The sequence below is a fragment of the Aphis gossypii genome, chromosome X, assembly GCF_020184175.1.
Source record: "Aphis gossypii isolate Hap1 chromosome X, ASM2018417v2, whole genome shotgun sequence".
Taxonomy (NCBI): Eukaryota; Metazoa; Arthropoda; class Insecta; order Hemiptera; family Aphididae; genus Aphis; species Aphis gossypii.
The window spans coordinates 45,687,535-45,707,143 of NC_065533.1; the positions used below are offsets into that span (position 1 = coordinate 45,687,535).

Genomic DNA, 19,609 nt, shown 5'->3' on the forward strand with positions numbered 1-19,609 from the left:
TATTTAGAATAGTATATAGGTAAATATTAATAATAATATTTTTTAAATAATAATAAGTTATATTTTAATATACTTTCGCCATTTAATTATTTTGTTCATCACACTTTGTTTATTTTAAGAAATAATTCTTCGTCAATTATAAGTAAATTATTGAAACAAAATAAGTTTACTTAAATTCTATACACATACTTAGCTTTTATTCATGATATCACATGTTTATAGTGCTTAAAGATCTACAATTTTTTTTTTTACTTAACCGTTTTCATACGTAGTTTACGAAGGGTTTTTGTTGTGATATCACTAATTTTTATCATCAATGCAAATAATAATAATAAAGATTATTATCAATGGTAACGATGACACTAGAAAGGGCTGCCGTGATTCTGAATTTAGTATAAATTTCCATTAAAAAGTTCGCACTTTTTCATTTATAACTTAATTTTTAAATGTACGATTTTGATGATTTTTACAAAAGCACGCTATACAAAATATTTCTGATGACACACACCGTCGTGTAGTTATTATTTTTTTTTTCTTATAGCTCTCGCCACTTGAATGAGTTGAGTATAAACTTAAGTAAAAAAAACTTGAGTAAAAACACAAATCATATTTATAATAGGTACGTTTTTCAAATGTACAAAAAATAAATGTTTAAATATCGCATCATGAATTAAATCACAGTAATGTTGTCACGTGCAGTCTTGAATTTTTTTTACACGCCTACATGTTAAAGAATGGACACACAATCAACTGATCCGATCACTTTAACCCTGTTATATAAAAATGATACTGTAGAGGTTCCCAACCTTTTTTGACTCACGACACTCTTAGTCATTTTTTAAAAATCAGGAGGCACTCTATAGACTACTTTGGCTTTATTTAGCAGTGCATGTAAGTATAAACAAAATTAGTAAGATGTAGGTATAATATATAGTATATAAACATATTATAATTCATAAAACAAATTTGTACATTGAAAATTAATTATATATTTTTATTTTTAATTATTATTGCATAAATAGTGTAATAAAAAATATATTTCAAATAATTTCACGAACCCAAAATAATATTCATAGCAACCCGGTTGGGAATCTCTGCTGTAAATCTTACTATTGATAACGTAGGTAATCATACAAATTAAATCTATCGGATCAAATTATGAATCTAAACCTCTCTCCAATCAACTTCATCGAGTACATAAAATTTCATAAAATCTGTCCAGCCGTTTAGGAGTAGTTTGAATACTCACACACGGACAAAAAAAAATATATATATAAAGATTTAACAGAAATTATTTGAAAATAATTCTGAAGTTATGTTAGTTCATAACTTATATTTTTATTCTCCAAAATGTACTAGTTAATGAATATATATATAAGTTTAACTAGTTAATTAATACATAGTTACATAATTAATTAAGTTATTTAGGGATGCTAACAAAATATTTTAGGATTCTAAGCGGCGAGAACCTCCCAGCCCTCTCTAGGTACATCTATGTAAATGCGCATTTAATAAATATTATATCTTTAATTGTAGGTATATCTACATTCAATGTCTATTGTTATTTTTATTATTTATTTATTTATTCTTTTTTTTTTTTTTTTTTTGGTAATTAATTAAGCTTTAGCAATTTCTCTATATACATTTGCTTGTGCATTCGCTTTCATTTAATTTATAGTTTTTACCATATCTTTATACATATCTTGTTTAAAAAGTTGATAATTACATTGAAGCTCGGTCCCAGAGCGTTACTCGATTCTGGGAACCATTAATCTAAATTTTCTAGCAATACCAGTGAACCTATTATTCATTATGTACTGGTGTATTTTATATTTACAAGTACTTGAATATAAAATACATTTATTACTCGTACAAATGAAAAAAAACGCACAATAAACACATAAATGTTCTGCACATACGCCACATAGTTAAACTTTCATTCTATCCCCGTGATTCCCATTCGAAAAACGGTGATGGGGTTGAAGGGAAATAATATAAGTATAGTTCTGTGATGTTATTAAAAAAAAAAAAAAAATAATAAAAACACCTCGCAGTTTATTTCGTTATATAAATATAAATAAATCATTATTAACCGTATTTAAAAGGTATATGTTTAAATGTTATCACCCATCTATTTATACTTACAAATTACAAATTAAACATAAATTGACTCTAATATGTATAAATCGAAAAATAATTAAATATTATATATTGTGATGTGATTGATGATTACATACTGTATAGGTACTACAATTATATGATGTTATTGTTAATTTGAATATGTATTATATTCCATGTGATATTATGATTTCAATAATTAATTTATGAAAAACCATTTAAGTGACTAGATTTAACACAATTCATCATATTTCATAATATGTATAGATTCAGCACGCATATAATACAACGCTGCAACACTTAAAATATGCATAGACCTTATACTTGAGTATAAGGTCTATAGAAATATAGCAAAATATGAAAAGATTTTGTAGCGGTTTTCACGCCAATAAGCTGTTCTCCAATTATCTAGTCAATATCCTTCAAAATAATGTTAATGCCTAAATGCCTTGTGGTATTTTAGTAATAATCTAACCCTCCACAAATATTTGAATGTTTATTTCATCAAACTTTTACAAATGGTTCTACAAAAAACTATATATTTATTCAAATCCTTTAATTCCAGTCCACACTCTCTTAATCTAATAGATATCACTCGTTATCAGAAAAAAATATGTATAATAACTTTACTTATTCTCGTTATTTATATAGACACCTAATACACAGGTTAGGTTAGTTCCTTATCGTTATAAAAACTGAAAAAAAAATGTAATAAATTTAAGTGACTAAATGTTTTTTGTTGTTTATTCATTTTTTATTTACTCAATGACTAATGCTATAATAAATTAAAAGCTTCAAGTGCAGATACATGATAATATGTCAAAGGAAAAAAAAGTACAATAAACGTATAAGTTGATAATCCCTATTATGATAAGCCCGATAAGGTTTTAACTGTTTTGACAGTGTACCTATCATGTGCATTGTACATAACAATCATATTAAATGTGTTAAATATAATTTAAACTAAAATAATTAATAGAATTATAAACATAAATATAGGTGTATACAATTTAAATATAATATTTCTATGAAAAATATCATGAAATGCATTTTATCACAATACGGCCGTTCACATAGACTTAAATGGTAGAATAAAATGTACATTTATTGTAAAATAAGTCATTTTCCAATTTTTCAATTTACTAACATAATAAATATTTATATTTGTAACTAGCTGTTACTTAATATAACTAAAATAAAAATAAATATCGCATTTCCACTATTCCGTGTTGTAAATAGCTGAGTATATTCAGTTTAAAGTAATATATTATCAAAAGCTTTTTTTACCTACCTAAAATGTACGGTACAATGTAAATTCATTTTTTGGTTTATGAAAAACAAACTAAGTAGTATATACCTATACTAATTTCAAAAGTGGTTTACATAATACTATGATATAATAGTAGTTCGTCGGAGAATTATTCACCAGTTGTTGTTTCTAAACTGTTTTCTTGAGTGCCATTTTTTTCCTTTCTCTGTTCTTCAAGCGCCTTCTTTCTATTTTTCTCGATAGATTTTTTACTGGATACTGGATGTGATGATTGTGACATTTCTACAACTGGAAAATTATCAACATAAAAGTTACTAACTTACTATCACCTGTCACCACATAATATTACATGTTATACCTAAACTTATTGCAATTATAGTATACAAAGCCCCCGTAAAGTCTAATTTTTAATTTAAATTGCCACTCCATTTTCTTATTCTAAAATTGGTAACAACGTTGGAATTTGTTGAGCTTGTACGTGCATTAACCACAACAAATCAATTGTTCAAATTTATAAACTTAATAACGAATATTAATAATAATTATAGAATTTATTGATTTTATAGTATTTAATTAGATTACCACTGCTTGAGTAAATATTCTTGAAAATATTTTTTAAGGTTAGGACTTTTATATTCTTGGGTGTCGTGAAAGTATATAATATTGGATTTACCAATGCATTTATTGGTACAACAAATATAATTAACCATACATACATTTTACCTGCAAAATATAAAAGTATCATTATGGTTTAATTTGGATACAAAATTTATTATTAGAATACTTTGATTTAGCAATAATAAAAACAATATTGTACTTGAGATATGGTACTTTCTTAATGCTGCCAACTTTAAAATGATTATTGGTGACCAACATAAAATATTCGCCAAGACTATGAAAAATAAACGAACTGTCAAATCGAAATCATCTGTTGAAATTCGTTGAGAACCTTTTCTTGTTTCTATGATATTTTTAAACAGTAATGCATACAAAATAGTCATAAGCAATAAACTGTAAAATCAATAAAATACTATTAATTATAGCCTTATAATAAATACTACTAACTATATTAAATATCGTGATTAATCGGAAATAAATATAATTTAAAAACTACCTCATCGCGTATAATCCCAAAAACATGAATGCCGAATACTGCCATCCACTAACAAATGGATCTTCAATATATAAGGGATAGCACAAACCGTTAGAACCGTAAAATTTTGACGAATGTTTCCATAAAATTACTATAATTAATTATAATATAATATAATAGTTATATTAAATGTGTATAGGTAAATAAAATATAAATATGCAGTTTTACATTATACCAAGTGATTCACTAAGTATAATCGCCGCAATTTTTCTTCAATAATGTACCTAGTTATTTAAAACCTTATTTTTGAAATTTTTAATAATACCTACTTATTAAATATTATATCTTAAAATTCTTGAGATTTTTTGTACTTCTGAAGGAGTACCCTTAAGTATCCACTAAATAATTGACAGTAAATAAAAGGGATTATCATTTGAAAAACTGAAAGATTTTATTGGCACAGAACACTCCTTAAGTAGAATAAAAAAATTTCAAGAATTTTAAATTCATTATTAAAATAAATAATGAAGTTGAGTATCTATATTTGGTATTCACCTTTTACTTATACTTCAAATTTAATGAATGTCAATACACTTTATTTGTGTGCCATCAATACATTTAATATAATATCTGATTCTAAAATTGTAAATTATAAATAAGTACAAAAAACAATTAGAAATTGAATAATAAATACAACCAATAAGATACAAAGATAACACCAACCATACATGTCTGTACCTTTTGATTTAAAAGTTAAACAATAACATTGATATATTAAAACAAACGCCAAGACTTAAAAATACCAGGCTTACTGCAGAATTTCTATGCAAATTTAAATAGAACTCCAGTGATGTAGATAGTATTTGTAAATAATTTAAAATTATGAGAAAATTATTTTGGCTTTATTTGTTGATGATGGGTTGATAGTAGCAAACGATTGTATTTTAAATGTTAAATAAACAGTAAAAAGCGCTAAAAGCACTATTTCAAATAACAAATGGTTCGTTCAATTATTTTCTTGGTATGAATATTTATATAAGTTTGAAAATGGGTCAATCATCAATATTGCATATAATATAACCAAAGAAATTACCCGAACAAACTTATGTAAGTAAATATAAAATGTTTGATACTAAATAATAATCTATATACCATAACATAAGTAGTTCAGATACAATCGACCTATATGACATCCAAATTTAAATAAAATTAAGAATGATAACTATAACTTATCGGCAAATCATAATATTAGCCTATTAATTTTATATTAAATAATGAGACTAGACATAACACGGCAGTTCATTATGTAAGTAAATTTTTTATCTAACCATAATTATGTAAATTGGGTTTTGAGCAAAAGTGTACCGAGGTATATATGTTATAAATAAAATACAATTTATTAAGGACTATAATATAAATCACATACAAGTATTTTCATTAAATATATTCAATTATACTGATTCAAAAGTGACGTCCAAACACGATAATCAACATTGGGACAAACATTTAAAATTAGTTTATCAATAAACTCATAGATATCACAGAGACAATACAATATTTCACTTTCATCAACAGAAGAGTTATAATAAACTTCATCATGGGAAGTAAAAAAAGGTATTTTAATATAGCTGATTAGACTTATAGAGAACACAAAAAAAAAAGGTAAGTGAATACTGCTCTGCTATATATTAAATGTTGAGTGAGTAACTATTATGAGTATGTTAAATTTGAATTAAATAGGTAATAATAGTATTGTATACAAAAAACGATTTTGAAAAGAGATGGTCTGTCAACATGTATCATTTATAAGTTTAATATGATATTATTTTATGAAATATTTTTTAATATAGGTAGGTACTGAAGCCATTTTTTTAATTTTTAGTGTTTAGGTAGATTAATATAACTTTTTCTGAAAGTATTGCATTTATTGTATAATTAGTGTTTAATTATTATAATAATAAATACCTAGTTATATTATATTGTAACAACTTAAAATGTAATAACTCAAAATATAATAAAATCTTTTTGTGAATACTGTAAAACATTGAAAATAAATCTAAAATATCATTGAATACAGTAAAATTCATTATAATATATTTTAAGTAAAAGTTTCAAGTTCCTAAAAATAATGTTTTTAAATAATAACAAAATATTTTACATCTTTATTAATCTTTAAATAAGTGATTTCATCTAAATTTAAGCTTAAAATGTCAATAGAAAATATTTGGCTTTATATATTATATTTTTTATATTTTATGTTTCAGTATGAATTAGGTACTTCTGAAAAATATTTTATTACATTTTTAAATCTTAAGTATAATAACAAACATTGTAATGAATTTCTAGCTATGAAATACCTATTTTTCTAAATTTCCGGGTTTATTATCAATTTTGTTAAAATTCCAACTTTAAAAGCTTAAAAAAAATATGTCAATAAATTGACGATATTTTTAAATTGATAGGTAAACTAAAAGCTTATAACGAACTTTGTATTGCATTTTTAAACATTTCTATCCTACGAATAATTTAGGTCTTAAATTATTTTAAGATGTAAGCACACTGTTTGTTTTAATTAGTAAGAATTACTCAAAAATCTTAAAAAAAAAAATAATGATTTTAGGTAAAAGAGTTTTATCTATGATGCGCATAAATCTAAAAGAGATTAATAGAAATAAAAAACCAAAACAAAAAATTTTAAATATACCATACATAAATATAGCTCAAAATTGGTACAAATATTTTTAAAATGTTATGGTAAATAGAAATAATAATATAAAAATTTTGTAAAATTACTAGTATCTACTATTTGTTTTCGAGTTAGACCAAAAAAAAAAATTATTTTGTCAACATTTTGTTTTTCATAAAAATTACCAACTTTGAAAAAAATACTGAGAATCAATGTTCAATTAGATTTAATTTTCTATCAGAAATGACCACCATTTTTGAAAAATCAAAGGATTTTTACTATAACAAAAGATAATGATAGACAAAAAAAAAAATAAGTAAACACATCGTTGTAAAATCAATATATTCATCGTTTCTCCGCTCTGAATCTAAAATTGATATTTACGGATGCCAAGTTAACTTCATTACGCATTGGCAACAATCAATCAACTATTTAATTTATGAATAATTAAAGTATCTATAAATTGTAATACACGTCAGTTATTGGTTTTTTGTAACTAAAAGTCTAAATAGTGTGATTACTGTTAAGCATTATATCTGTGTATTAATTAATAAAAATACGTGGCTTATATTCTTATTCTTATTATATCTCTTATAATTCAATAAAAAAACAATTTCTTATATTATAATACGTACATGGTGCAACTGATAAACTTATTCCGACCACCCAAATTGATGCCATACTGAATACGGCTGTTTTCATTTTCAATACTTGATTACCAATAAAATAATTTGAACCTATGATCATATATCTGTCCAAGCAGAGAAACACCAATATGAGCATTGATACCTAAATACAAAAATATAAAAAATTATTTCGAAGTGATGAATTATCGTATTCATACTACAACTGCATAATTTCAGATGTCAATTTTTTTAGGAAATACTATAATGATATAGTGTAATATTTTGTAGACTATGAAATCTGAAGAAAAAATATGAAAATTATCAGTTTATCTGAAGAAAAGTAAAAAAATAAACCAATTTAAAAAATCAAAATACATTTTTAAAACAGCAAAAAAAATATATTTCCGTAGATGTTTGATAAGAAGCAAGAATAATTCAAACAGGTACGTTTTTAAATGGTTCATTATCATTTATCAGTATCTGATTTCTTAATATTTTAAAAATAATGATCTACACATTGTGAAGAAAAATAACAAACATGTTATTCCAAACGTTTTATTTGTAATATTATTATTAAAATTTTGAATATTAGGTATACTTCTGACGAAATCACAGCAATAATTCCAACTATGGTACACAAATTAGATGACTCCCACTTATGTGCATACAAATAATACTCATTCCGGTATATTCGATCGTGATAACAAATAACTATTAAGTATATCGCCATAAACAAATCTGCAACTGAAATATATAATACATATATAATATTATGTTTAGATATACGACTTTGAAGACCAAGATATTTATTTTTACCAGCTAAATTCCGTATGACAAAGCCGACTGCTATATTGTCAGATTTAAATACATTAAACATCCGGCCGTATAAAACTATTGAGTTAAAAACCAATATTAGAACTGTTACCATCCATAGGAACCATCGAAAAGTTGAATTTGGGAGGAGATTCAAACTCGATGATATCTCTTTATGTATTGTATATTTTATATTCCATGAAACAATAATATGTGTATGCGATTATTTAAATTATAATTTTCATTTATTTGCCTAAATAATATTTAATTTTTGGCGGGAACTTACCATCTATGTTTGGAAAACAAAGTTTAGCATGCCGAGCATACAAAATACAATAATGGAATTCGTCTAAGTAACTGAAATCAAATCATTAAAGTAATTTACATTTTAGTGCCAACATTTTTTTGTTTTAAATCAATAAAACTCACAGAACATCCAGTCTAGTCGTCAAGTTATTAAATGACGAAAAATCGATATTTTCTTCATTTATACCATTCATATTTCTGTAAAATATATTTTCTTTATGAAATGCATATTATACAAAATCTATTATTTTGTTTTAATTTACATAAACATTCCAAATATTCATAATATTAGTAATAACTTCGCTTAAATCGGTAAAATCATCTTAATAATGGCAAAAATAATAATAATTCTACAAAGAAATAAAAAAAGCCTAACAATCACTTATTATTATTATCTATCAATTAAATCTAAAATAATATTTACAACGAAATGATACAGTTTATTCAAAATTAATTTTACAAAAAATTAAAACACAATTAATATATGGTGTAACTAAAACCTAGAACTAAATGATCTCTTCTTTCCCATTGATTTTACAATTACCTACACTTTCTTTATAAAATTGTTCATAACATGTGAACATTATTTTGCATGTACATTTCATATGGCTGAGGGAAAAGCTTGTTTAAATTCTAATTATGTATATTATTTGTTAATTACTTCATTTTGAAAAATGCAGAAATATTTTATAAAATAAATATAAAAATAAGATACTGTTATACGTCACTGTTCTCCGCTATTTTTCGTTTTCTTTGATGGATTAGAAAATTTGTATTTATAAAAATATATATTATATAATTCACAAAGATTATCAATATAATATAAAATAACCTAAGTACCTAGTAAATAAAGCTTATTTTAGAGAAATGTAACAAATTTATGACTTAGTTTTATGGAAAAAATTATAGAGTTTTTTCTTGTTTTAGAGATATGTTTTTTTTTTCATTTCTATCATTTACATTGCATAGATGATTATATAAATATAGGTACGTTGATAATAACCTTAACGTACATTCATAAAAAAATCAGTGTTTTTAATTTAAAAATACAACTTCTAAACATACATTTTTAAATTTAAATTTTAAATTCATTTTTAAAGAAGAGAATAAATTATTACTTTTATATAGATATTTTTTTTATAATAACAAGATAGTATAATATTATACATTTTATTATATTGTGTACTAAACATTTTTATAAATTAAATTTTAAAAATATTTTTTTATTATCAATATAAAAAAAAATTTAAAATATAAAGTTAAAAACTTCAAGTTTAAATTTTTATCATTAATAATAAATATACATTCCTCGACTACTTGGGTCTTAGACCGTACGAGGTAGTCAGGTAGGTCATTTATTTTAGTGAATCTTATTTCTAAATGGGATATTATACGTATCACGCATTCACACCTAAACGCAATATTATTGTTGCATTTTGAAACGGAAATTTTTTTACTATTCGTTTTGTAACCGATGAGATATTTAATTTAAGAACAAAAAAGGAAACTGAATTAATATTCCAAAATATATTATATTTTTTGTACATTTTGTATATAGTATAAATAATCTTTTGTATTTTATACTATTATTAACATCGTTCAATATTCAACTCCCAATTAAGAATGTATAATTTCACATTATACCTATGTATCTATTAGGTATATCTACATCATCACATTGGTACAAAAATATGAATAGTTTATTGTTTACATTTATATTGTCTGTTAAGTATATTTATTTTTTAACACTAAAAATTAATAAAACTTAAAGATCATAATTCAGGGTACCTATATCTTGCAAGTAATTAAATGAATATATTATTTTAAGTAATATATTATTTATCTTCAAATAAATACTACTTACAGCGAAGAGAGGTCTTTCATTTCTTTGAAAATATTACTATTTACTCTTGCGATTGGATTATTTCCAAAATTTCTAAAAAAAAATCAAAAAAAAATTATTTACTGAATTCAAAAATGTTTACATATCTAACATTACAATTTATCTAATAGTTTTAGAGGATTAAATATTTCCAGCGTGATTACAGTAATCTGATTATAAGATATATTTCTGTAAAATTCATTAAATTATTATAAAAAAAAAAAAATGTAAAAACTACAATATTTATTTATAAATAAAATATAATATATCATTACAAATCCGAAAGATTCAATAAGTTTTTAAACGCATTTTTATGAATCACTGTGATTATGTTGTTACTTAAATTCCTGAAAATAATAAAAATACTAAATATAAAAACAATTTAATAATTTATAAGAACAATATTGGTATGGTATTATTATTTTATATTCAATCAAATCAAATATATATTTTCTTACAAGACCGTTAGGTTTGGCATGTTTGCGAACAGGAACTCATTTATTGTTTCGATACGATTCCATTGTAAAAATCTATTACATGATGTAAAATATAATGATTTATATTATTATTATTATTATTTATTATGTACTATTATGTTTATCTCTTAGTGATATAATATAAATGTATATAAGATAATACTTACAACATTATAAGATTCACCAAGGGTGGAAAACATTCGTTATTAAAAGTCAACAAATTGTGTGATAAATCTCTAAAAAAAAAAGTATGATCGAAGCAATTGAAAAAAAAAGTATCAAACATTTTATTCTTACATCCATTTTACATTCGTCATATGTTTCCAGGAGTTTAAATTTAAAAACTTCAAATAGTTATTATCCAAATATAATGTTTTAACACTATTCAATCCATAAAATGCATTTGTTTCCAAAACACTCAAATCATTATTCAGTAATAAACTGAAAAAAATATGGTTAGTTATATTAAATAAAAATTAATCAACAAAATGTATTTATTAACATTTTGTAATAGATACAATTATTTATAAATGCAGTAAATTTAAAATTTAAAAATACTCACAGAAATGTCAATTTAGTTTGATGTTCAAATACAAATGGAGGTAGTACAGACAATTTATTATATTGTAAATTGCTGAAAAAATAAAATGTTATTACAATTTTATAATTTTTATTGCTCTTATATTTATTATTTTTTTTTTATATATATATATGTTGTTATAACTTACATCATTTTTAACGAATAATACTCATCAAATGAATCGTTAGAAAGAACTATATTGTTGTTTATCATCGATCTGAAATATATTAAGATAATGTTGCATGACTTTATTTTGAATTGCAATAATATTAAAATCGATAAGATGTATCTATTATTTTAGAAGAAATTAATTATATATAACTCATACGCATAGGCGTGGGGTGGTAAAATTTGTTGGGAGGTCTTTATTCCTTCTAAGGACAGATATTTACGAGTTTTTGGGAGGCTATGATTCAAACTGAGAGGCTTAGATTCAGACTGGGGGACTAAGCCCCTCCAAGACCCCCGCTAACTACGCCTATACTCATAAGCTAAAAGGAAGTATACAAATACTTATCTAGTTAATTATTATGTAATAAATCGTTTCAAAATCTAATACAATATTTAAAGCATTTTATTAATAATATATAACGATAGATATCAGAATTTAAGTCATTTAAAAATATTCAAATGCTTTTATTTAAATAAACATTTAAGTTATTCAAAAATTGTTGAAAATCTTCAAAGTATTAGAATTCTAGCCTAGGATTGCTGGTTTTTTGGTATTTGAGATGGTATTTAAGAATTTAATTATTAGATATTCAGCAATTTTGTCATAACAAAAACAACTTTTCGCACTGATTTGGTTTTATTAAGATAAAATATCGGTTTATTATGATTCGAAAATATCGAATCTCAGTAATTACTAAAAATACAGTGTACAATTAATGGCCAAAAAAATGTACATATTATAAGTTAAACCATTGATATAAACAAATATTGATATCAAAATTTGGAACACCACTATGTTAAGTTAGATTAGCCTATTTACTAGCCACTACCCACTGAGCGAATTCAAATATTATGTTATTCAAATTTAAAAACAAAATATATCATACGATCACTATAGTATACTTGACATACTTGTAACAAGCATTTGTAAACATTTTCATTCTAGTAAATAGTAAATTATTTAGATTATTTATACTTACATTTGTGTAAGATTAGAGGATATATTTCTAGGCACTTTTGTTAGTGAAATATTATTACATCGTAACCATGTTTCATTCAAACAATCACATTTGGTGGGGTAATTGCTTAAAGCTAAAGGACAGTACAACATATAGGTAGTTAAAAACAATTATATTATAAAATATAACACATTGTATATTTTATTGATGTCATTATTATGTGCTTGTGTGTACATTTCTTAATTTTTACTGAACAAAATTTGTTAATTTTATTCGGTTTCATTCTAATTTATTTGAATTTAATACTCGTATCATTTTTCATTGAGGCGCTATAATTTACTTTTTTGATCATATTGTTAATATTGACGTTGATATTTTATCAATTAGATATTAGTAAATCTGGAATTTAAACTATTAAAATTATTTTTTAAATCAAAAAAATGTGTGACAACACAATGTGCGAGTAGTGCCTAGCTACAGAAATATATTATTGTATTGTAATTGCATGCACACTTAAGTAATAAAATGTAGCACGGCGTAATGTATAGGCAATATAGCTACATACTCGTGTTGAATGAACCTTAAAGAACTCCCAAGTCTTAAGTTAAATTATGTGTGTTTCGTTTGATAAAATATTCCCTTATAAAGATAGCAGTCAGCAGACAGATCAAAACATTTCACAGATAAAAAAAAAACGTACACATATAAAATAAGAATTAATTCTTTTACATTTATTTTGTATACCTATATTTCTATGCCCCGGGTTGAGGTAGGTTACGTACTTACGGATTACGTGGTGGGCATTTCATTAGAAAGTGAGTACAGGTATTAAAACAACAAACATACTATATTAGTAAATTATTCAAAAGGTTATTTAAATTTGCATAATAAACTAGAGACTAATTGCACCGAAATCTCAAAGTACCAACTAGGTGGTATCAGTATCAACTGATTTATGTTCAAACAAAAGCATAATGGAAATACGTAATGTTGATGTTTCTAAAATATTCTAAATACTTAATTCAAATCCATATTTTAAGCAAATGGTTTTGAGTTGTTATTAATTCACGAGTTGCGACAAAGTGATATTTAAGCGATGACATGATGTGTTAAAAACAATATGTTTTGTAATGACAATATAATGTATTACAACATATTTTGTAACGATTATATAATAATAATTTTTATTGTATATAACTAGTTATTAATATTTATCATCATAAATATTTATTTGCTAAAATATTTTAATAATAATTTTTATATAATACATAATCCACTGTATCAATTTTATTTTTAGGTAATTGAAAAACTATTAACAGTGATCATGTAGAGTTAGTTTTTTATAGAAAATTTAATTATATGGTTAAATCTATTGATAAAATAATAAATTTAATAAATTATTATTAAAAATAATACTATAAAAAATAGCAAAAATTTATACTTGTCATTTGAGTACAAATATACATAACCGGCAATCAGATATTTATATTAACATTTCCTAGATATGCAATTATTTACAAATGTTTTAAATCCTCAATTGTTTTTATTTATTCGTCGAACTATGTTACATGAACCTAACAATTTTTATTTGTTAATACAAAAATATTGAATATTTTCATCACTTTTACAGGTTTTTCTTATAAAAATACTAAAAATATATATACATATTTTTATAATTTATAATTTTTTTAAAGATTTATTTTTACAAAATTAGTCAAAATCACTAAGTTACAAACTATTTTGTTGCTAAAACTAATTAAATGCTAACGTTTTATAGTTAAGATTTTGAAATTAAATATTTTAACCTTTCTCATATTAAACTGTTTATAGAGAAAAAAATCTGAAAAATACAAATTCATGTTTTTATAGGTATTTTAATTTAAAATTTCGAAGAAATATTAATACAATTTTATTATTCAGTAATTTTAGTTATATTATATTGGTAGAAATTTGAAATGTTCACCACCATGTTTATTATTAATTAATTTACATTATGCATTTTTCAAAGTATTTTTATTATAACCTATTTATACCACGAACCCATTAACTTAGAATAGACGAAATAATTTATATAGATATATATTGTATATAAGTATGATTTGTTTCTGGCAAAAATTAGTATAATCTTTTAAATGAATCACAATCAACACAAGCAGCATTATAAATTATAGTAAAATAGCCTTAGAAATATACGTTGACAAACCGTTTAGAAATTCTTAGTCAATAGTTTAACACTAAATTCAAATTAAATTCATTTATTACAATAATTTCCGCTAGTATGAGGTGTACTGTATAACAGAACAAGTTAACCATTTTTTCTTATAAAAAAGATAAAAATAGAAATATGCTATCAGATTGATAATCAGTTTATTTTCCTCAGCGCTTTGATTGATTATTCATTTGAATATAAAAAAAATCATATCAAAGCTAACGATTTTTCATAAAATATGTTTAAATTATGCAAAGTTAAAAGTATATTATCTTAAATTCGTAAGTTTATGGAACAAATTTGTAACTTTATTTTAAATATATATTTGGCGTATAGATTTAAGTTCAAAACCTCAAAATTTCTCTACTTCAAATAAAAAATACAGTATACTACGTAATTTATTGGTAATTAATTATTTTATATAATCATTATACATTTGATATAACTATATCACGTAACTGTATATGATACGTTTTAGTACTGTATCCAATATAAATGACCTATACTTGATGTTACATACCTATTTTATATCTTTCTCTATATTTATTTATTGATTTTAAATAATACTTGATACTTGACCACTTTTCCTTTATATTATTATATGATATATAATATACGTCCTATCTAATCAAAATTTGAATTTTATTTTTATTCTTATTTTTTACAAAAATATTTAAATGAACGAAAATTAAAAATTATAGTGCTTATACATATATACGTGTGCACTCGACTTATTCGATAGTATTATATTATATATTTATACTATGGACACATAAAATTATAAAAAATATGATTATTTCAAATACCAAATGCAAAATTTAAAATAATTTAAGAACTAAATAAGGGAGGGAGGGAGGTTCTCAATATGGAATATAAATTTAATTTTTCTTCCATTATGTGTATATAATATACAAATATACAATGTAGTCGTGTATATCTTAATACCTAAAATAAGCACATTAATCTAACACTGCATACTATAATAATTGGAACCTACTTTTGTAAATGTAAATATATAATAATTTATACAACTAAATATAAATTTAAATAAACATTTATTGCAACATTTTTGTTTATACGGCATCACAGTTCTGATATTGACGGTGATGATTAAACGAAATTCTACTGTACTTAAAAACACCAAACTTAAACATAAAACAATATTTAAAAAAAAAACTCTATCTATTTTATGTCTACTTTTTATTAATTATAAAACACTAAGTTCTGAATAAATCAAAAATATTACGGTATTATAAAGGCCTTATAAATAATATTACTATTTAAAATCACTAATAATCTATGTATATTTATTAAAATGTTCTCGGAAATCTAAAAATTATTAAAACCAATAGAATTTATAAATTTAATTTTAATTGTATATTTTCTCCACATAATTCCAAATATTTATAAAACCTACAATTTCATCCAATATAATGATTCATTTTATTAATAAATTATTACGTATAATAGATTTAATTTGATTGCAAACTTACCACAAGGCCTAGTTGATTCAAGTTCTGAATTCGGGTTTTTGATAGTAATGACTTTGTGATAATGTTGCATACTTCCAGAAAAGTCGGCTGTAAAAATATTAATTTGATGAAACAACTGCCAAATTGTTATGAATTCATAAAAACCAATGTTTACATTTTTATACCTGTAAGTTCGCATCATATAATTAATTTTCTATAATACACGGTATGTATACATTATACAATTAATTTAAATTTAACATTTTAATATATATATTTTTTTTAATTGAGTATTTGAATACTTAAAAAATAATAGGTATAAACAAATTTGTCACAATTTACAAGATAACAAAACTATTTTTTTTTCTAAACTTTTAAGACAATTATTTGGAACATATAGTATAATATGTTACCTGTTGAGAATCTACAAAATATTAATAGTTAAGTATATAATTTTGAATTAAGTTAAATTTAAATGAATAATAACAGCTACGCGTGTATTTTAGTGAAATAATTGAATATTTATAATTTTTAAAATACTAACTGCATACGAGACTATCTTCATCTTCTCCGTGTTGGCAATCAGAATGATTATTACATTTATATTTATTTGCAATACAAATGTCTGACCGAGTGCACAAAAATGAACCTTCATGACAACCGTTTGAGTCTAAATGTGATAAAATGACATTATCCGTTTATGAAATTAACATACTTAAATATTGCAAAAATAAAATACTAACCATAATTTAAGTAGAAAGTAATGAGGGTCAGTGATAAGAAACAGGAGATAATGAAAGTACTCATAATTGCCAATCTATTTGGTAACATTGTGGTTTTCAGAGATATGAACGTTGTTGAACACGACTAGACAGTAACTGCGTAAGCTTTGACATTTATTCAAATTTACCAAAATGTTTACAATTTGTGTTTGTTCGTCATTACCCCTCACTGTTCTAATCTGTGATGAACTCAATGATTACAATATTATTTAATGGCAACTAAAATTCAAATTTAACGTAGTAGTGGGTAGACGGAGTTCGCATTTAAATACTTTGGTACACTTTGCATATTAATTTATTACAATGTATAACTAGCGTGTTCAGATTATGAATAAACAAATCTAAATTTATAGTCTATTCGTGCCGATGGATTATTAATACATAGCACATTGAACAAATTTACAATAAAAAATTAAATCAAAAACATATTTACCAGTTTATAAGTATACCGAATGACTCACCAAACACGTTCATATTGATCGCATTTTTTTTCATTTCATAATCTATTCAAATTCTTTTATGTTTTGAATCTTTGAATATATTTAAAAATTCTTGAAATATTTTGTACTACGTATGTAGTTCCTGTAGTGAAATAAATGTCTGTATTTCAATTCAAAAACCCCCTTTTTTACCTGTAAATTATTTAGTGAACAGATTTTCAATTTTTAAACGTTTATACAAAGAACAAATGCCTTAAAAATGTTTTTACAAAAATATAAAATATGTGTAATACCTATCGAATCTAGATTTTAGAATCTATTATACGTCTTAAATTATTTTTACAAATTATCATTATTGATAGATTAATATTCATTAATTACAAAGATTAATAAGTCATTATTAATATGTTTTAATCCATTATCCGTACTATACAAACTTAAATTAGTAAGTAACCCTGTATTTACAAATTTCTATAGAGTATTATTTTTTTTTTTATTTCTATGATCTTGAAATAACAATATTTTAGCTTCGACTACTGGACTATTAAGTAAATATTTACATAATATTATGTATGCATTAATTATTATCGATAAACCTATAAAACGATATTATATGACTTTAAATAATTACATTTTTGACGATAGTTAATCTAATATTTGAATTTTCTTGAAGAATCCTGTGGTATTAATTTTGTTGTTGAGATTTAGATCGAAACTTTTTCCAGTATATAAAACTATAATTATAATACAAGATGATATATTTTTTAAATTACGACACTCAACATTTCTAAAATCAAATATATTTTCACTGGTATACTTATATATATATATATATATATATATATTTATTAATTTTTCGTTTTTTACTTTTTTGAATGACGTACATTTTTTTAATATCATAATATTCCAAAGAAGAATGTGTTTTTGAAGAATTCAATTCTATGTATAAATATTATATTACAAATGAACAATTAATTTATTAATACTATAATCAATAAACAGTTATAGTTTAAATAAGTAATGTAGACAATGTAGTGAACCAATATTTTACAGGATACTCCTTTATGCCACTCCGCCCGACTTTAAATACTTTTAACTCAAGATATGACTTATAAATAACAACGTATTAAAGTATTAACTTATTAATTACTTATTTAAAATTTTATTTTTAACAACAAATATATAAAATATTCCAGTAAGAATTCTTCTTTAGAATTTAGAATTAAAAATGAAAGCTGTGATTCAAAAAATAAAAAAAACTTTTAAAAATGTCATATTAAGTTGCAAATAATTTTCAAAAATATTAATTATTTTCAAAATAATATGTTTTATGTTTAAAAATTCCTCCTGATATATAGACTTAAAGTTAATATTTTATAAACACTCTTTATTAACTTATCAGATCTATTATTCTTATACTTACACCTATTTTAATTACTCTATTAATATAATACTTAATTATAAAATATTTGATTTAATAAATTAATAGATTATGCTATCACATTTATATATTTTTATTTATTATATTATTAGTATTAGTAAATTTAATCTTCGAGCATGATCATCTTTGTAGTGTCTATGCGGAATCTAGTGCATTAGGAAATTTAAATAATTAAATAAACAAAATGGAAATTAATTATGCCTATTACATTATATTTCTATTGTTAAGAATATTAAAATAAATAACAACATAAAAACATTTTATTACTAGATTTCAATACTAGAT

The 19,609-nt window shown here is 23.1% G+C and overlaps 1 protein-coding gene across 1 annotated transcript; it reads right to left on the minus strand.

Moving 5' to 3' along the window:
- Positions 1-2,889: 2,889 nt before the first annotated feature.
- On the minus strand, positions 2,890-18,064 carry LOC114122720 (relaxin receptor 2-like). The gene is made up of 21 exons (XM_027985468.2): positions 17,405-18,064; positions 17,206-17,331; positions 16,683-16,769; positions 13,002-13,113; positions 11,999-12,067; positions 11,833-11,904; positions 11,568-11,711; positions 11,438-11,506; positions 11,253-11,324; positions 11,070-11,141; positions 10,912-10,983; positions 10,777-10,848; positions 9,036-9,110; positions 8,893-8,963; positions 8,610-8,777; positions 8,392-8,537; positions 7,803-7,956; positions 4,503-4,632; positions 4,206-4,399; positions 3,971-4,111; positions 2,890-3,676 (listed from the first exon to the last, which is right to left on the minus strand). Exons 1-21 carry the CDS (start codon positions 17,490-17,492, stop codon positions 3,537-3,539), a joined length of 2,274 nt encoding a protein of 757 aa, XP_027841269.1. The 5' UTR covers positions 17,493-18,064; the 3' UTR covers positions 2,890-3,536.
- Positions 18,065-19,609: the final 1,545 nt, after the last annotated feature.

Coding starts and splice junctions, on each gene's coding strand:
- LOC114122720 (XM_027985468.2), bottom strand. CDS start 17,492: ATGTTACCAAATAGATTGGCAATTATGAGTACTTTCATTATCTCCTGT. Junction 11,142..11,252: donor ATGCCAAACCTAACGGTCTT/GTAAGAAAATAT, acceptor TATTATTTTCAG/GAATTTAAGTAACAACATAA. Junction 10,984..11,069: donor TTATTGAATCTTTCGGATTT/GTAATGATATAT, acceptor TGAATTTTACAG/AAATATATCTTATAATCAGA.